The following is a 20,034-nucleotide window of genomic DNA, read 5'->3' as shown; positions in this document are numbered from 1 at the left end:
TTAGCCAGTATAATAAGGTAGGTGGGGTTTGACTCAGCTATAATAAGGTAGGTGGGTGTTGGACTAGCCAGTTAGGTAGGATTTAGGAGGGTAGTGGGGGTGGGTGGTGGATAGCCAGTATAATAAGGTAGGTGGGTTTGGACTAGCCAGTATAATAGGATAGGTGGGGTTGTACTAGCCAGTATAGAGTAGGGGTAGGGTGGTGGTGGGGTGACTAGCCAGTATAATGAGAGGGTGAGTGTGGGGGTTGAAGGGGGCAGTAGTATAGGTAGTAGGGTTGGAGCAGATAGGTTGTGGACGGGTGAGACAGCCAGTATAATAAGGTGGAGGTGGGTGTTGGACTAGCCAGTATAATAAGGTAGGTGGGGGTTGTGTGAGGCGGTAGCCAGTATAATAAGGTAGGTGGGGTTGGACTAGCCAGTATAATAAGGTAGGTGGGGTTTGGACTAGCCAGTATAATAAGGTAGGTGGGGTTTGGACTACCAGTATAATAAGGTAGGTGGGGTTTGGACTAGCCAGTATAATAAGGTAGGTGGGTTTGGACTAGCCAGTATAATAAGGTAGGTGGGGTTTGGACTAGCCAGTATAATAAGGTATGGTGGGGTTTGGACTAGCCAGTATAATAAGGTAGGTGGGGTTTGGACTAGCCAGTATAATAAGGTAGGTGAGCAAACCCCACCTACCTTATTATACTGGCTAGTCCAAACCCCACCTACCTTATTATACTGGCTAGTCCAAACCCCACCTACCTTATTATACTGGCTGTCTGGTCAGCAAGCAGTGATATGTTCCAGGTGGTTTCCAAGTGTAGTTGGAGGAGTTGACTGCATGAAAAAGTGTATTTACGGGTTAACACTGGAGTGCACAGTCCAAAAATCTCTGCACACATCCCGTACATATCCGATAACAGACCACTTTTGTGTGTGGACATTTACAGACATGTATATGTAATCGGAGATGTATGGGACAATGTGCCGTAAATGTGCCTTTTCATGCAGTGTGTGAGTGTGTATGAAAATCTGGGATAAACAAACAGAAGAGGTGAGGAACCAGGGAAAGAGGTTTGTCCCAACCATTTCCATGTACATAAAAACATGTAAATATTACCCTAAATAAATAAACTTTAAAACATACTCACTGCATCTGTGTTTCTTTAATGGTGTTTATTTCAAATGTAATGACATTTTTGTGTTACAATCAAAGACAGAACAAACAACACGAGAAAGGCACTTCAAAATATAGTCGTGTGTTGTGTTGTTGTAAAGCTTTGTCCCCATGCACGATGGGGAAAGGAGAGCACTTGTAACCACGAAGAGGCTGCTCAATCATTGATGTCAGAGATTACATGAAATGAATCACAATACAGTCACATCAGCACGACATTATTACATAAACACACATTATGTATATGTACATTAAGAAATGACCACACAGAAGAGACTGGAACAATTTCATCTAATATTAAACTAAATATTTGCAGGGATTTTTTTTTCTGTGATTCATGTGATAATGCAAAGTGCAGTATTTTAAACTTAACGGAATCAAGGTCCATGCTGAGTATTTGTCAGGATACCATTATCTTTGGAAACATCTCCACACTTCTGCAATGTCAAAACGTCATCCTCAGACTGTGTGATTGACAGGAGAGATAATCAGAGGAGCAGAGTTTTCATCCCCAAAATTAGCACAAGGTCCTAAGTATGGATATAGTTTCTTAGCGAAGGTGCAGCCAGTGTAAGAGTAGATATGAGACCTGGCCTCCACATCATAAAAGGACACCTGACCCTCCTCATAATCCACAAACACCCCCACCTTCTGGGGCTTTTCTCTCAGGGAGAGGAGGACAGGTGGGGAGGTACAGGCTAGGTACTTATACCTCTCCCTCAGTGCCACAGTCCAGTAACCATCCTTAGGGCTCAGTGTGATATTTCCCTTCCTGTCGATGGACTCTCTGGCCACTCCTAAATCCCACTTAGTCTTTCCCTTAACAGTCACCTCATAGTAAAATCTTCCTGAGGGGACACCTTTATTTCCAAGAACACAGGGACAGGTGGAAAACCTCTTTGGGTTGTCAAGGAGATCTTGTTGCTTCTGTTGATATCTCACTTCTTTCCCACTTGTAGACAGGATGATATAGGGGTTTGCCGTATCAGGGTCCAGAGTCACATCCACTGCATAGCGCTGCACCCTCTTCAATTTGACTTTATCCATCTCTTTATTCAGTGTCTCCTCCAGTTGGGACACAACTCTCCTCCCAGTCCCCACATACAGATCACTGTGAACACTGATCTCAGACCAGTCCTTGGTGTCTGGAGGGGTAGAGAGGGATGGAAAGCTCTGGAGGAGGTGGAGCTGGTCCTCAGTGTGTGAGAGCTGCTCCAGCTCAGTGCTTCTCCTCTGTAGCTCATTCATTTCCCGCTCCAGCTCTTTAATGAGCCCTTCAGCCTGCCTCTCCGCTTTTTTATGCTTCTCTTTGACCACCTCAATGAGCTCAGCCTGACTTCTCTCAATGGAGTGCACCAGAGCAGTGAATACCTGCACACTGTCTAATATCTTTCTATCTGCAACTCTCTTGCTGAGCTCTACAGAGTGCTTGATCTCCTTAACCTTTCTAGATCTTGCATGCATCATCTGCTGTACTTCTGCCATCATCTTCCCCAGTTCAGCCATCTTCTCTCCATACTCTTCCTCTAGAGGGACTGTGTTGTGAGTCTTGTGGTCTGCCTCAGTGCAGAACTGACACACACATGTCTGATCACTCCTACAGAACAGCTCCAGGAGCCGGTCATGCTTCTTACACATCCTGTCTTCCAGGTTCTCCACAGGGTTGATCAGCTTGTGTCTCTTTAAGGCTGCGACTCTCTGATGAGGCTCCAGGTGAGTCTCACAGTAAGAGGTCTGACACACCAGGCAGGACTTCAGGGCCTTGAGCTTCATCCCAGTGCAGATGTCACAGGAGACTTCTCCAGTTTTGGCAGGGAGTTGGTCTGAGCTGCTGGTGGCTTTCACTTGAACTGATTTCCTGAACTCTCAGAAATGAATGTATTGATGAACAGATCTGGTCTCCTGTAAAATGTTTTTTTACACATGGGACACTGGCACAGGTCATTGCCATCCCAATACTTCCTGATACAGGACATGCAGTAGTTGTGTCCACATTGAATAGAGACCGGCTCAGTGAACACATCCAGACAGATGGAGCACGGGAACTGCTCTTCAGCGAGGACACGGCTGGAGGACGCCATATCTAGACAGAGACCAAGGTAAAACCATAAATCATTTCCTGCAATCAGTCTGCTCTTGATAGTTTGCCAGCATTGCCTTACGGGCAGACTAACCAATCTTGATACAAGGTGTTACTAAGAAACTTAGAAAATAGTTATATAACCAAAGAACAAAGAGTTAACGTTGGCCAACTGTAGCAGAGAAAAAAGAGAATAAACAAACAGTGTAGAGCTGATCTTCAAATGTCCATGTTAATCTCTCTACTCACCTGCATGTGTTTGTGGATAAGATTTCTGTTCTACTTTCTGTTTGGCGTTAAGAGGTCCAAAGACTGAATTTCACTATTTAACAGTTTTCTGAAGAGCTGGGGAGTTTGGTTTCATGCACAACATATGGCTAGCTTTAGTTTCACTTCAGAGAAATGACATTGAAAATGTTCTTCCTCCCCACCCAACACTGCAATGCACTTCTCTTCCTGGAATAATTAACTATACACAACCCAAGAGCACTCACTTGCCCAACCCCTATAGCCCTATTCTGATTGGACCATTTAGTTTTGCATGGCCCAGTTCCCCCGGGTGGGTGGAGAATTCACTTAAGGACCAATGGAATATTCTAAAATATGCAATCTCCACTCAACCGGGGCACCGGGCCATGCAAAACGAACCGGGCCAGGCATTAGAACAGCACACTCCGGTAAGACGAGGGGGGCGGTCTGTGCATATTTGTAAACAGCAGCTGCTGCACGAAATCTAAGGAAGTCTCTAGATTTTGCTCGCCTGAAGTAGAGTATCTTGTGATAAAATGCAGACCACACTATTTGCCTAGAGAGTTTTGAGCTATACTTTTCGTGGCTGTTTATTTACCACCACAGACGGATGCTGGCATTAAGACTGCACTCAGTCAGCTGTATAAGGAAATAAGCAAACAGGAATCCGCTCACCCAGAGGCGGCGCTCCTAGTGGCCGGAAACTTTAATGCAGGGAAACTTAAACCTAATTTCTATCAGCATGTTAAATGTGCAACCAGAGGGAAAACAATTCTAGAGCACCTGTACTCCACACACAGAGACACGTACAAAGCTCTCCCTCGCCCTCCATTTGGTAAATCTGACCACAATTACATCCTCCTGATTCCTGCTTACAAGCAAAAATTAAAGCAGGAAGCACCAGTGACTAGATCGATAAAAAAGTGGTCAGATGAAGCAGATGCTAAGCTACAGGACTGTTTTGCAAGCACAGACTGGAATATGTTCCGGGATTCCTCCAATGGCATTGAGAAGTACACCACATCAGTCACTGGCTTTATCAATAAGTACATTAAGGACTTTGTCCCCACAGTGACTATACGTACATACCCCAACCAGAAGCCATGGATTACAGGCAACATTCGCACTGAGTTAAAGGGTAGAGCTGCCGTTTTCAAGGTGCGGGACTCTAACCCGGAAGCTTACAAGAAATCCCGCTATGCCGTCTGACGAACCATCAAACAGGCAAAGCGTCAATACAGGGCTAAGATTGAGTCGTACTACACCGGCTCCGACGCTCGTCTTATGTGGCAGGGCTTGCAAACTATTACAGACTACAAAGGGAAGCACAGCCGCGAGCTGCCCAGTGACACGAGCCTACCAGATGAGCTAAATCACGTCTATGCTCGCTTCGAGGCAAGCAACACTGAGGCGTGCATGAGAGCATCAGCTGTTCCGGACAACTGTGTGATCACGCTCTCCGTAGCCGACGTGAGTAAGACCTTTAAACAGGTCAACATCCACAAGGCTGCGGGGCCTGACGGATTACCAGGACGTGTGCTCCGGGCATGTGCTGACCAACTGGCAGGTGTCTTCACTGACATTTTCAACATGTCCCTGATTGAGTCTGTAATACCAACATGTTTCAAGCAGACCACCATAGTCACTGTGCCCAAGAACATGAAGGCAACCTGCCTACATGACTACAGACCCGTAGCACACACGGCTGTATACATGAAATGCTTTGAAAGGCTGGTCATGGCTCACATCAACACCATTATCCCATAAACCCTAGACCCACTCCAATTTGCATACCGCCCAAACAGATCCACAGATGAGGCACTCTCTATTGCACTCCACACTGCCCTTTCCCACCTGGACAAAAGGAAGACCTATGTGAGAATGCTATTCATTGACTACAGCTCAGCGTTCAACACCATAGTGCCCTCAAAGCTCATCACTCAGCTAAGGATCCTGGGACTAAACACCTCCCTCTGCAACTGGATCCTGGACTTCCTGACGGGCCGCCCCCAGATGGTGAGGGTAGGTAGCAACACATCTGCCACGCTGATCCTCAATACTGGAGCCCCCCCGGGGTGTGTGCTCAGTCCCCTCCTGTACTCCGTTCATCCACGACTGCATGGCCAGGCACGACTCCAACACCATCATTAAGTTTGCAGACGACACAACAGTGGTAGGCCTGATCACCGACAACGATGAGACAGCCTATAGGGAGGAAGTCAGAGACCTGGCCGGGTGGTGCCAGAATAACAACCTATCCCTCAGTGTAACCAAGAATAAGGAGACGATTGTGGACTACAGGAAAAGGAGGACAGATCACCCCCATTCTCATCGACGGGGCTGTAGTGGAGCAGGTTGAGAGCTTCAAGTTTCTTGGTGTCCACATCACCAACAAACTAGAATGGCCCAAACACACCAAGACAGTCGTGAAGAGGGCACGGCAAAGCCTATTCCCCCTCAGGAAACCAAAAAGATTTGGCATGGGTCCTCAGATCCTCAAAATGTTATACAGCTGCAACATCGAGAGCATCCTGACTGTTGCATCACTGCCTGGTACGGCAATTGCTTGGCCTCCGACCGCAAGGCACTACAGAGGGTAGTGCGTACAGCCCAGTACATCACTAAGCTGAGTGCCATCCAGGACCTCTACACCATGCGGTGTCAGAGGAAGGCCCTAAAAATTGTCAAAGACCCCAGCCACAGAATGTTCTCTCTACTACCGCATGGCAAGAGGTACCGGAGTGCCAAGTCTAGGACAAAAAGGCTTCTCAACAGTTTTTACCCCCAAACCATAAGACTCCTGAACAGGTAATCAAATGTCTATTTGCATTGTGTGCCCCCCCCAACCCCTCTTTTACGCTGCTGCTATTCTGTTTATCATATATGCAGTCACTTTTACTATACATTCATGTACATACTACCTCAATTGGCCGGACCAACCAGTGCTCCCGCACATTGGCTAACCGGGCTATCTGCATTGTGTCCCGCTACTTCTACTCTCTGTTCTTCATATATGCATAGTCACTTTAACCATATCTATATGGTTATATATCTATGTATACTACCTCAATCAGCCTGACTAACTGGTGCCTGTATATAGCCTCACTACTGTTATTTTTATTTCTTTACTTACCTATTGTTCACCTAATACCTTTTTACACTGTTGGTTAGAGCCTGTAAGTAAGCCTTTCACTGTAAGGTCTACACCTGTTGTATTAGGCGCATGTGACAAATAAACTTTGATTTGAAACACGTCTCTCTAGACCACATGTCCCTGAACTGTGGATTCTCTCCACTTGTGAACATGGGAGAAAGACACTCCAAAACCAGGAGTGGTGTGTTGTTGTGAAGCTCATTTGTGCCTGTTAGTCATGCATAACAGGGACAGGAGAGCACTTGTAACCATGAAGAGCCTGCTTAATCATTGATGTTCATCAAGACCGGAGTGTCTGCATTGATATGCACACAGCATCCCAGATCAAAGAGGAGGTGTGTCGCAACATCTGCTTACCAGTGATAAACTACCACTAACCAACATGCACCCCTGTCAGGAAGAGAGGCAGGCGCTCATTAGATGCAGTTAGTATTGCTCTCCTGATGGAACTGTCTACAATCTGTTGTGATAAGATGGGAGGCAACCACTAAAGAAATATTCATTAATGGACATATCTGTTTCTGGCATGATGGTACACATTCCTTAAACCTGAAAGGTAATCYACTCTGTAAAGGAATTCTCAGGGGACATGCTGAAGATGGTTCAGGTCTCTATGGTTCCATGATATGGTGAAGTTGTCCGACAGCATCCAACCACGACTTTTCACAGGAGTTTTATTTGGAGGCGACAGGCAGCTTGCTGGTGGCCTGTCAGGTAGGTTAGTGCTATCCGGGGTTCCTTGGGACATCCCTACCCTGAACTTAACCATAATTCTTACCTAACCCGTTCCTTGACCATTTTCAACGTTAACTTCAACGGAGTAGGGACGTCCCAAGGATCCCGGATAACAAGGACCACGCGTCAGGTAGGAGGAATCCGTTAAACCGTTTGAAAGTGATGCCAACATATCAGCCTTCCTTCTCCCAGACAGAAAGAACATACAGACAGACACACAACACCACCAGTGGTATAAAACTGTCATTACAGTGATTTATTATAATGAACCATGAAAATAGCCAACCAGTGCAGTGTTTGAGTCTCTCTCCTCTGCACAAACATACTCACTCACACACACACACATAATAATAAAGACTACACTGAATAGTCCAGAGAGGAAAAACTAAATAAAAAGTGCTATTGTCACAGAAACATTCATCTTTGCCAAGAAGAGCGCTCGTATTTACAACCAGATTCCAAAATGGGATGGGAGCCAATTGTACAAGCATAGGAAAGAAAAGAAGCAAATATATACAACCTGTTTCCGGAGAAAGCTGGAGTAACCACCTATACATTAAATTACAATTTCTACAAATAACCATTGATATTCAAAAATAAACCGCTAACGTCCTACCTACGGGTGAGACCTCACTCTGGCTACCTCAGAAGACTACTGCACTCGTTTCACGCTATCACTCTTACTTTCTATCACTTCCCTTTCTCCCACTGACACACAGGAGACAGACACACACATACAGTCCATACACCTCCTCACACACACACACACACACACACACACACACACACACACGAGTGCAGCCTCCTGGGGCATTGAAGCGGGCTCCCAGAACAGCATTTTCTGAATCACTGCAGCGGTGCACAGATATTTGTTACACAGAGGAATAAAAATAATAACTCTGTATTTTTTCTCTATACAAAAAGCTTTCTGTTTGCTATAATGAGCCACTAGATAAAACGAATAAACGGTGTAGAAGAGCAGACAATAGACAAAGAGAAGAAGAAGTGAAAGGCGGACTAAATGACGAAGGGGGGTGGAGGCTGGAATGTACATTGATACAGAAAGTGCGGGACCGTACAATAGAAGTCCAAAACAGACAGAGACGGTCAGGCGGATAGGCACTCTCTCCGCCACAGGAGGGAAATTCAAAAGAAAACGGAGGGAGGGACGTCGGAGAGAGAAAGAGTGGGATGAGCACCGGGGGAATCATCCATCTTCATTTCAGACACAAAGTCTCTTAATAAGATTGTTTCACAGTCCTTGTTTTCAGTTTGTCCTTTAAAAAGCACCCCTTTATCCCACCTTCTCCTGTTTTTCCATTGGCCATGTGTTCAGGTACATAGAAAATATTTACAGCTTTTGTTGCTTGTTGTGTTCCGCGGTCTGTCGTCAAGCTCCTCTCAGAGTGAGTTCACAGGGGCTGGCGGGGCCAAGGGGGAGGCCTGCATGGAGGCGGTCGTGCCCACCCCGTGCCCAGGTACCCAGCGTTGTGAAAGGGGCCCCACGTGTCCCGCTGGGCATCTGAGTGGCGGTGGGCACGGCCTGGCCGGCTGAGTCTGCTGCTGGGGAGGGGGAGAGAGGGGGGGGCAGTCCAGTCTGCTGGTGGGACGGGGGGTAGGTGGAGAGGGGCACTGAGGGGTTAGTGGTTGCCGCCGGTGTGCATCAGCGAGGTTGGAAAGGCCCCCAAGTTCTGAAGTGGTGAGGGCCTGCACTTGCATGGGGACACCGGTCGAGGAGGCAGGAGGAGGGGGTGGGGGTGGGAGGAAGAGGCAGGCCCTGGTTGAGTGACAGGAGGGTGCTGGACAGGGCTGCTGCAGCTGGTGGTCTGGCCTGTGGGGGGGCGGAGGAGGAGGGAGGAGACTGGTGCCGGAGGCACGTTGCGATGGTGGCGGATTGGTACGTTCTGGGGTAGGCGCGCAGTCTGGGCGGGCCTATGGTGAGGGGGATGCGGCCACGCTGCGAGCGGGGAGGACGGGTTTTATGTGGAGGATGGCGAGTGACGGGATGACGTGTGAGTAGGTACGGGGCGGCTGTGGTCAGGAGGAGCTGGTGCTGCTGGACAGGAGGAGGCTGCAGGTTAACGTGCAGCAGGCCCGGCCGGGCCCAGATGTTGTGGTGGGGGGGGGGAGGAGGGGAGTGGTAGAGCTCTGGTAGTGCAGGGCGTGGTGAGGAAGAGTCTGCAGGAGGGCTGGCCTCCAGGGGAATGGGGACGTCACGGAAGGCCTGGAACCCAGGAAGGATCCCACGCGGGAGGCTGACTGGCTGGGGAAGTAGGCTGCTAGGCTGGAGGTGCTGGTGGAGGAGGGGAGGGAGCGGACTGTGGGCTGACTGGGAGAAGGGGGCGGCCCTGGTTGAGCCTGTGGCTGGACTGAGGAGGAGCAAAGAGGAAGGCCCTCTGGCTGCGGTAAGGGAGCCCTGAGCCGGGGTTGGGAGTGGATGAGGAGGAGGCGAGAATGTAGGGGGCAGGGCAGGTGTGCAGCAGGTGCAGCTTGGTGGGGTCAGGGGGCTGGCTCTTGGGTACGGCAGGCCTTGCTGGGCTGCTGTGGGGCAGCCTGGGAGGGGTCCGAGGCCGGCTGTCACTCTCCTCCTCCTTCACTGGGCGACTGCTAGGCTGGGACGGGCTGCTGGGCCAGGAGAACACGGCTAGGGAGGAGAGAGAGACTGAGCGAGGGAACGGGTAAGTCATGAACAATAACAGCCTACATCAGGGGTAGGCAACTACATTCAGCCGTGGGAGGATCTTTGTTGGAACGAATGGTCGGGGGCACACTGCAAACTGACTACAAAAAGAGATTGTATTTGAAAATAACAAATCATGTCATACCTTGATTACATTGAGACACCATCACGTCTATTTTTTGTGGGAATACTTGAACAGATTTCCTGAATTTTACAGACCGAAACTAAAATCAAAACTTTGATGGTTTGGCTAATGGGCCGCCTGTTGCCGACCCCTGGCCTACACTATATGGCTGTGTGATGGCTGTGTTTGGCAGCAGCATGTACTTCACACTACTGTTGGAGCCAGAAAGCAGAATGTTTCTTACCGTGTGGGTTGGGGTCCTCTGCAGGCTAGGAGATGAACAATCTCTGACTGGGGCCTCACTGCCCTCGGTCTCTCTCATCTGAAACAAGCACACATTATTACAATTAAACTATCATCAGTAAAGAAGTTATGTCCAAGTGTTGTGTGTGTGTGTGTGTTGGTGTGGACCTTTGTCTTTGCTGTGGTCACTAAGCGACAGGGCTCTGGTAGCCACGCTCTCTTGCCTGCCCACCGAGGTGGGACGAGTCCACTGTCCCTCTCCCCCCTCTCTCTCCCCTCGACAGGGGGCTCTGTGTCCTCACTGGGCTGGGGGTATTTGGCTCGGGCGGGGTGGGGCCACTGCAGCAGGGCCACTGGAGCTTGGGCTGGAGCCAGGGCTGGAGCCAGGGGTGGAGGCTCTTGGGTGGTCTCCATGGGCAAGAGGAACATCTCCACCAGGGTAGGTGTTGTAGAACAGCGAGCCGCATTCCATTTTGGAGCCGCTCGCCGCGCCTCACGCTGACGTTTCCTGTACTCCAGCAAAGACACCTGGGAAAACACATGACATCACACGAAAACAGACATACCTTAATCAGTCCAGGAACCTAAACAGCTTGAATGGGCAGGCTGAATAGAGAATATAGCAATCACCTTTTTCTTCTGTGGGGATTCTGTCCTGACCCTCCCTCTCCGGTGCTGTCTCCACTCAGTGAACGAGAGAAGGCCAGGGTTCCCCCCTCCTCAGGGCAGGGGTAAAAGAGAGACCCTGCAGCCTCTGTGAAGGGTCCTGCTGCCAAGGGTACTGGTACAGTCACAACACCAGCCACAGCCACAGCCACAGCCACGCCTCAGGCCTGAAGGCCAAGATGGGCTCCAGGGTGTGTGAGGGGTAAGTCCCTCAGGTTAGAGTTGATGGGGAGAAGGACAGACCCCCTGGCCCTGACAGACCCACTCTCTCTGGACTCTTCATCCAGGGGGGAGGAGGGAGGAAGAGGCTGGATCTGTGGAGGAGGAGGGGGCCTCGCCTTTGCCCTCGGCCCCTGTCTCTGGCCCCTCCTCTCCCACACAGTCCTGGGACTCTGCGGTGGGGGCTGGGCTCACGGGGGCGCTGGTCTTGGGCGTCGGTGGGGGGGCAACACGTCCAGACTGGGAGCCCTGACCGCTACACAGGGGGAGGAGCAGCGAAGGTGGTCGCTCAGCCTCTTGGGGCTGGGTCTGCGACTGCCCTCTGGTGAGCTGTCCAGGGAAGACTCGCTCTGTGGACACAGGAACAGAGATATTAACACACCGCTCACTTCCCCTCATGAGTGTGTGTGTGTTTTGTAGGTGAGATGTGTGTCTTACTTCCTGCGGGGCACTGAGTGCGTGTGTGGGGGTCTAGGTAGAGGCTCGGGGCTCGGCCTCCGTACGGGTGACGCGGGGTGGTTGCGTGGCCAGCAGTAGGGGTGTACCGCTCTGATAGGTCGGCCCGGGTTGTTGCGTGGCGCAGGGAGAGTCGTAGGGGGTGGAGCTCTCTGACATGCAGGCGTCCAGCGGACACAGACCCAGGCGCCGCTTCTTCAGAGGAGTGGGCAACTCTGTATGACACACAGAGAGAGGAAGGGTTACTCACATGAAAAAAACAGACACTTGCCATACAAGACTTATGTCTTCTAAGTGATGAGAAATACATTCCTGATTCCTTACCAGAGTCCTCACCTGGCAAGGTGCAGCTGCCATTGTAGGGGGGGGCTGTCAGAGTCCCGTTGATAGGGGGGCTGAGAGGGCCCTCGCTGGGCATGACCAGGGGGGCCGGCCGCTGCTGGGTGGAGGGGTGGTGGTCTCCTCCTCTAGAGCCTGCTTCAGCCAGCGCTGTGGGAGAAGACAGGGAGGGAGAGGACTTAGACATGTCAACCACAAATACAAATTACGTTCACTGATCTCCAAGGCAGCTACAGCTTAGAAAACCTAAGTCTCTGTTACTGACAATAATACTGTCCCTTTGCCGTAACACTGTCAGTCTTCCCTCTGCCGGTAACACTGTCAGTTCGCTCCTCTCGCCGTAACACTGTCAGTCAGTCTTTCTACCCTGCAGCTATACCTGACAGCCAACACTCTCTCCATTCCCCTGCGAGGTGGTGAACAACATACCTTCTTGCAGGAGCCTGAGGTGGGTGGCGTGTCGGGCAGCTCGCGGGAACGCGGCGTCCGGTCGGCACCCCAGGGGTGGTGGGGCTGCGGTTGCCAGGAAGGGCGAGGAGAAGCGGACGTAGTGTTTGGGCGTGCTGTAGACATGCGGGCTGTGGGGCCCATGCCGGGCAGGGCGTTGAGCTGTTGTGCCAGCACCTCCGGGTCGCTGCTGATCCTCAGGGGCCTCTCCGGGGGCGGCTCTGGGGTCCGCAATGATCGCTCCTGCTTGTCGACGCACCACTCACTCACCAAGTGCTGTAGCGAGACAAAGAGAGAGAGAGAGCTTTAGTCAGAAGCACACTGTATTTGACTATAGTATTGAGTGACATTTCACTAGAAAGGAATAGAACTTCCTAAGTCTAAATAGAATAGTGACAGTCGTGTTTAGGGGTGAGCACTGAGCCGTGGCTAGGGTACCTTTTTAGTTTTGGGGTACTTCTGCCCGGAGCGGTTTCTGTCAGGGCCGGGGAGCCACTGTAAGGGGGGCTGGTGTCGGGGGCATGGGAGGAGAGGGCCTCTGGTTCGGGGTCCTGGAGGCCTCTACGGCTGGGCCGTCATTGGCCAGGGGGTCCAGGAGTTCCCCGGGCGAGCCGGGAGGTATGTCAGAGCAGGTGCTGATGGTGCGCGCTCGCCGCCGCTGCTGCCCAATGTGGGTGCGGCTCCGCGAGAAGCTCTTCCTCTGCTTGCTGCCTCGCAGCTTGGCCGGCGTGGGCTTGTTGAGACCCGGCTCCTCCTTCACCTCTAGCAGGGGCTGGGAGAGACAGGGTTAGGATAGAGTACAGTAGCATAGTTTGGATGGGTTTATAGTCACCTTCAGCTAACCCTTCAGATTATTGACAACATCCTCTTTAATACTAACGACCTGGTGAGTGCAGGCTAAAGAACTTGTGTTGAGTCAACTATCACTTACCGTCATGATACCAGGAGACTGCATGTCGGCCTCGGGGGTGGCAGGGGGCTCCTCCTTGATGCCCCCCTCTGATTTGGTGCCGATCTTCTCCAGGGCCTGCTCCCGCCTCTTCTCCCTCTTCTCCATGCGGGCAAAGGCCTGCAGGATGGCCTCCATCTTCCTCTCTTCACGGGTCTGTAGAGGAGAGGACAGAGTGGTAAGCTTTAGTCCACGTGGCCTAGTCTCCTGGGCCTAGAGGGGGAGGGACACATTATTCGCAACACAGGACAGGCAAGAGGCAGTCTGGCTGGCTAGCTGGCAGAGAAAAAAAAAACAGCAGCGGCGCAGAATGACATAGAAAAAGGACCACATTTCCCTTCCAGTGGAGGAAAAAACTATGGAGATGAACAAGTAAAAACCCTGTTGATGTGAGAGACCAAACTAACTGGAATGGCATTTCGGAGGTTTGAAACGTAACATTAGCCCTTACCAAACCATTCAGGGTGTGTGGTTTATAACACCACGGCTGCCTCCACCAGACTAGTTTTACCACCCCCAGTAGCAGAGACACACTGGGGTCTGCCACAGGGCCGGTCAGTGGAGAGAAGATGGAGGTGGTGGGGGGGTTAGTATGTTTGTCAGTTAGTGGGGTCCCCTATGAGGTGGAGGGGAAGGCAGGCAGGCGGGGGTATGTTTGGGGGTGGGTGGGGGTTGGTGCGTCAGGTTTACCTCCGGTTTACTCAGTCCCAGACAGCTGGAGGCCCCCACGCCTTGCAGATGGGACTCCTCCGCTGGGCTGGCCTGAATGGTTTACAGAGAGACAGCCTGGTTTAGAAGACAAGAGGCCCGGCCCCCCCTAATAACACACATAGAACATACACACACCACCACGGTTCCCCACTCTAGGGGCTTCAGTGTGTCGCCGACCCTCAGGGATCCTCTGAGACAGGTGGGGGTGTGGAGAGGTGACCTGGCCACTACAAGGTTATGAAGGAGGGGAGAGAAGAGGGGGCCAGATAGGGAGAATGGCTGCCTTATGCCTGTAGACACATGTCCAGTCAGGGCTTCTTCACCTTGTCTGCTTACACCAGCATATCCAGTAGGAAGACTTTATTTGGGCTGAATGAATGAACAGTGATTTCAACACAACCCACCACCACTGGARCTCAGCCACATGTTCACCACCTCACCACAGTGTCATTAACCACATACTGAACCCACGACACATGGAAAGAAAACGAAGACATTAGCAACCAACCCAATCACCAACTTTCACCAAGGTTGATGACAAGCAACTACATACCATCTGCAACACCCAAAACCGGACCATAGTGCAACCAACATATTAACTGTGTGTTCCATGCCGTGCCTGTATCCCTGGCGCCAAACCGGATCTTTAACATGAGTGTGGGAGACAATACATGCCTAACACACACAGACACACAGTGTTAAGAGCCCATGCGGACAGGGCATTGTTGTGCGTGGTTGGGGTTGAACACCATAAATACACCAGAGGGTGACTGTTACGTCAGAGGACGACAGTGAATCCAGAAGCTCTTTCTTCCACAGTAGAGGGGGGTACCTCCTCCTGGACCAGCTTGCAGATTCCCTTGGAGGGAGACAGGCTATTGGATGTCCCAGAGTCAATAAGGCCCTGGCATCAGAGAAGCCCCCCCCCCCCACCTTCTCTCTCGCTCAGGGATAATTTAGCAGAGCCAGTGCCAGTCCATTGGCCAGAACGATGAGTCAGCGCTTTACACCTTGGGCCTCGTCGTGTGAAAAGGAGCTGACGGCAGGGTAATTTCCAGAGTGTGTGTGTGTATATATATATGAAAAGAGGGAGAGCGTGCCCACGTGTGTGTGAGCCCATCTCTCTGGGTCACCAGAGCTCTTTAGCAGGGGAGAGGAGAGTAATTGGCCATTTCAAAACAGTTGGCCAATTCTGTACTTGAGGGTCATAATCAGACACACGGGGAGAGTTCCAGTACTTACGTGTGATGAGGCTAGGGCTCTTGTTTACTCAGCTAATGAGAGGGGAGGAGGGGGTAGGGGGGCCTGTGGCTCTGGAGGGCCCAGAATGGTGCAATGTGTGATTGTTTAGCAAATTAACTCTTAAATGAGGAAAATAACCCTGTATAATGATGACAAAACACAGAGCCTCAGTGTTTGAGGGCTCTGCCAGAGGAAGTGAGTGAGCGACAGAGAGCAGGGGGGACCCCGCAGGCTAGGCTACACAGCAACAGGATGAGGCAGAGACAGCAGCAGAAGCAGGGAGGTGGGGGGGGGGTTGTGGGGGAAACCACCACCAACATAAACAGTGACCCATACCAGCAAGGATGAGCTTTTTCCTATGGGTGGGTGGGGGGTGGGGGTGGGGGGGTTATGGGCTGCACACAGCAGGGCGCGCTGCAGCCCTGGCTCACGGAACTTACCATCTTCCTCTTTCTCTCTGCAATGGTCTCCTCTGACTCCATCTCTACTTCACTGCTAACGGAGTTATCAGGCTGGTCTTCTACACCCTCTAACTCTGTAGGATCCTGTTAGAGGGGGAGAGGTGCTTTATCATGGCACTGACCAACCACAGGCAGTCTGGCTACAGACTAGAGGGTCTAGAGCAGTGAGGTGGTCGGTGGGGAGGGGAGAGAGAGGGGATAGTCTGGGGGAGAGTGACATTTGGGGGCACTGACTGGGGACGTGGTGGGTTTGTCTGTGCACAAACTTGCTCAGAGCTTGTATTCGGTCCTAGGCAGTCAGAATAACAGCGAAACGCAATCGTACCCCATTTCAAAGAAGAGCGAGAGACCAGGCTCACTTCTGTAGTGCCTTGTGATACATTGTTTTGAGCCCACTCCCAACAACTACCCTGTAACCAACAACTACCCTGTCATATGTCAAGTTGTGGCTCTTGTGGTCACACAAAGGTCTGTTTGCTCAAAATGACAGATGTGGACAGCTTCCAAATTCAGCGTGTTCATTTCATGGTTTGTGCGTGTTGTTCCGATAGAGATGCCTCGCACTTCATCTCGGACGTCAGACCCTCTCCTCTCTTCACCGTTCCTCATTCTAGACCAAGCCTGGGCAACTCCAGTCCTCGGGGGCTTGATTGGTGTCACACTATTCCCCCATCCCTAGAAAACACACCTGATTTAAACTAATTGCATTCTAAACTGAATGCAATTAGTTTGATTAGTTTATTATTGGAGTCAGGTGTGTTAGCTGGGGAAAGTGTGACACCAATCAGGCCTGGAGTTTCCCAGGCCTGTTGTAGACCATACATCAGTCTAACCAGTCTCCATAAACCATGCGTCTGTGTGCTTCCCTCAGATCAGTCCTTAAAAAGCAACAGAAGCAACATGCTGTTGCAAAAAGCAACAGAAGCAACATGCTTGCCAATAAGACCTATGTCCTGGGTCGGGGTTATTAGACAACGCAACAAAATGTTTTGCAATGGAATAGGAAAACAGAAATTTCTTACTGGACAGTTTCAGATTGTACCTCTCAGTTTCACTGAGCGTTTTCTTCCGTTTAGTAACTACTGAATACAAGGTTGGGGACCACCCCAGAGACAGAGGGCTTTCTCTCTGTGTGTAACACTGAGTAGAGGGATGCCTAGTGGTGCGTTCAGGAGCTCCTGCAGCAGAGAGGACACAGCATGATAGCATGTCTCATCTGCCACTAGAGGGCTAGATACCAGACAGCTCTGAGTAGCGATACACGGCATGGTGAGAGAGATGGCTGGGTGCAGGAGTGGGCTTTAGGCCAGGGAGAGGGGGAACCAAGATGGATGATAGAGGAATACAAGTAGTCTACTAATGGATAACACAAATAAAACAGAAATGCCACAAATATAACAGAAACATTTAAAAATGGCTACACGCATGGACATTGGACGCTAACTAAATGGAAAACAAGATAAATATGATAACACAAAGGTCTTTAAGGGGAAAGCCAACTTATAGGCTCCTTTGGGGCAATCTTGAACAGAGAGAGTGATGGGGACCAGGGGGGAGCGTGTGTGATGGGGACAGGGTGTGTGATGGAGACATGGATTGAGGTGAGTTGTGTTGCCAGGGAAATCTTACCTGGTTGTTGGAGATGGAGAGGCGGAGGGGTGATAGCTTCCTCTGCTTGCCGTCGGCCCCCAGGCCCTTGGCCCTGCCGTCACAGTCCAGGGTCATGTTCTGATTCTGGCCCAGGTCCAGGTGGTCCCCTCGCTGCATCATGGGCTCCTTGTCCTTGCGGCCCCGCCGGCGGCTGCTGGCCTCCAGGTTCTCTGTGGGCTCCAGGTTGTACTTCAGCACCGGGCACTCTGGGTTCCCTCTCACACATGCACAATCCACCTTGTATTTACTACAGAGAGGGGAGAGAGAGAGAGAAAGAGAGAGGGGGGAAGAAGCGAGGAAGAAGAAAAAAGGTAGAAAGATAACATGGTTGAGGTTGACCAATCTTGTCTTGTTGTGTGTATATATATATATATCACACTGCTCGCAACGAGCCAGTCGGCCCAAACTGCTGCATATATATATATATATATATATATATATATATATATATATATATATATATATATAAATAAAAATCGGCCGATTTTTATGTATATATATGTAATGACAACTACAACAACACTGAATGAACACCTATTTTAACTTAATATAATACATAAATAAAATCAATTTAAAATCAAATAAATAATGAGACATGTACAATTTGGTTCAAATAATGCAAAAACACAGTGTTGAAGAAGGCAAAAGTGCAATATGTACCATGTAAAAAAGCTAATGTTTAAGTTCCTTGCTGAGAACATATGAAAGCTGGTGGTTCCTTTTAACATGAGTCTTAAATATTCCCAGTTAAAAAGTTTTAGGTTGTAGTTATAGGACTATTTAGCTCTATACCATTTGTATTTCATATACCTTTGACTATTGGATGTTCTTATAGGCACTATAGTATTGCCAGCCTAATCTCGGGAGTTGATAGGCTTGAAGTCATAAACAGCGCTGTGCCCCAAGCATTGCTAGGAGATGCAGGCATACGCAGGAAAGTGCTGTTTGAATGAATGCTTACGAGCCTGCTGCTGCCTACCACCGCTCAGACAGACTGCTCTATCAAACATCAAATCATAGACTTAATTATAATATAATAAACACAGAGAAATACGAGCCTTAGGTCATTAATATGGTCTAATCCGGAAACTATCATTTCGAAAACAAAACGTTTATTCTTTCAGTGAAATACGGAACCATTACGTATTTTATTGAACGGGTGGCAACCCTAAGTCTAAATATTGCTGTTACATTGCACAACCTTCAATGTTATGTAATAATTATGTACAATTCTGGCAAATTAATTACGGTCTTTGTTAGGAAGAAGTGGTCTTCACACAGCTCGCAGCGAGCCAGACGGCCCAAACTGCTGCATATACCCTGACTCCGCTTACACTGAACGCAAGAGAAGTGACACAATTTTCCTAGTAAATATTGCCTGCTAACATGAATTTCTTTTAACTAAATATGCAGGTTAAAAAAGATATACTTGTGTATTGATTTTAAGAAAGGCATTGATGTTTATGGTTAGGTACATTGGTGCTACAATCTTACTTTTTTTCCGCAAATGTGCTTTTGTTAAATCATCCCCCGTTTGGCGAAGTTGAAGGTTGTGATCCGATGATAAATTAACAGGCACCGCATTGATTATATGCAACGCAGGACAAGCTAGTTAAACTAGTAATATCATCAACCATGTGTAGTTAACTACTGATTATGTTAAGATTGATTGTTTTTATAAGATACGTTTAATGCTAGCTAGCAACTTACCTCGCCTGCCTTGCAGTCTCCTCGTGGATTGCAATGTAATTGGCCATAATCGGCATCCAAAAATGCTGATTACCGATTGTTATTGAAAACTTAAAAATCGGCCCTAATTAAAATCAGCCATGCCGATTAAATCGGTCAACCTCTAATATATATGTGTGTGTGTGTATGTGCGGTACTAGGTGATCAATTCCACCCTGCTTACCAGCAGCCATAGTCATAGTCGAAGCCTATGGTGATCTCGGTGCCTTTGCTGATGGACCTCAAAGAGTAAATGTACAAATGGAGCATACCATCCTCTATGACATGACGCACCTGAGAGAGACAGACAGAGAGGTGGAGAAAAGGGGAGAGAGAGACCGAGAGAGACAGACAGAGCGGTGGAGAAAAGGGGAGAGAGAGAGGCACCTATTGAAACTCATGAGGTTACATTAAGTTGAAGTTAGTGGCTCTGGGGGGTGTGGTCAGGGTTTAGAGCCATAGATTTTGTATCGTGGTCTGCGATTGGCTACTCACCTCAGAGTTGGGGGTGCAGGAGCGTCGGATGAAGCGGGCCTCGTTGCCAAAGCTGCGGGCGTCCACACACATCTCCAGCCCGTCAAACTTTGAGTAGAACAACACAAAGGGGTACGGCCTGGGGGGGAAAGAAAGAAAGACAGAAAAATAAAGAAAGATGAATGAAATGCAGTGCTGGGCAGACAGACATAGTAACAGATTGGGGATGTCCATATGGTGACCAGGGGAAGATAGCCAGGAGC

The 20,034-nt window shown here is 49.7% G+C and overlaps 1 protein-coding gene and 1 pseudogene across 1 annotated transcript in view; both read right to left on the bottom strand.

The window, feature by feature from the left end:
• Positions 1 to 1,148: 1,148 nt before the first annotated feature.
• On the bottom strand, positions 1,149 to 3,662 carry LOC111982577 (E3 ubiquitin-protein ligase TRIM21-like; annotated as a pseudogene).
• A 3,950-nt stretch (positions 3,663 to 7,612) lies between these two features.
• Positions 7,613 to 20,034, bottom strand: part of kmt2e (lysine (K)-specific methyltransferase 2E) — a 34,795-nt gene continuing 22,373 nt past the window's right edge. Inside the window, 34 exon segments of the mRNA XM_070433928.1 lie at positions 7,613 to 8,877; positions 8,880 to 9,089; positions 9,092 to 9,149; positions 9,151 to 9,243; positions 9,415 to 9,481; positions 9,483 to 9,524; positions 9,526 to 9,664; positions 9,667 to 10,005; positions 10,008 to 10,026; positions 10,431 to 10,501; positions 10,598 to 10,699; positions 10,702 to 10,959; positions 11,061 to 11,244; positions 11,247 to 11,389; positions 11,392 to 11,535; positions 11,538 to 11,587; positions 11,589 to 11,616; positions 11,619 to 11,664; positions 11,753 to 11,985; positions 12,095 to 12,196; positions 12,199 to 12,259; positions 12,539 to 12,591; positions 12,594 to 12,632; positions 12,635 to 12,689; positions 12,692 to 12,832; positions 12,995 to 13,041; positions 13,044 to 13,112; positions 13,115 to 13,328; positions 13,488 to 13,661; positions 14,196 to 14,267; positions 15,899 to 16,003; positions 17,549 to 17,816; positions 19,482 to 19,591; positions 19,793 to 19,910. Of these exon segments, the coding sequence (XP_070290029.1) occupies positions 8,795 to 8,877; positions 8,880 to 9,089; positions 9,092 to 9,149; positions 9,151 to 9,243; positions 9,415 to 9,481; positions 9,483 to 9,524; positions 9,526 to 9,664; positions 9,667 to 10,005; positions 10,008 to 10,026; positions 10,431 to 10,501; positions 10,598 to 10,699; positions 10,702 to 10,959; positions 11,061 to 11,244; positions 11,247 to 11,389; positions 11,392 to 11,535; positions 11,538 to 11,587; positions 11,589 to 11,616; positions 11,619 to 11,664; positions 11,753 to 11,985; positions 12,095 to 12,196; positions 12,199 to 12,259; positions 12,539 to 12,591; positions 12,594 to 12,632; positions 12,635 to 12,689; positions 12,692 to 12,832; positions 12,995 to 13,041; positions 13,044 to 13,112; positions 13,115 to 13,328; positions 13,488 to 13,661; positions 14,196 to 14,267; positions 15,899 to 16,003; positions 17,549 to 17,816; positions 19,482 to 19,591; positions 19,793 to 19,910 (3,937 nt within the window). The 3' untranslated portion in view covers positions 7,613 to 8,794.

Source organism: Salvelinus sp. IW2-2015, linkage group LG3 (assembly GCF_002910315.2).
Source record: "Salvelinus sp. IW2-2015 linkage group LG3, ASM291031v2, whole genome shotgun sequence".
Lineage (NCBI taxonomy): Eukaryota > Metazoa > Chordata > Actinopteri > Salmoniformes > Salmonidae > Salvelinus > Salvelinus sp. IW2-2015.
This window is presented reverse-complemented; position numbering and strand designations above follow the sequence as displayed.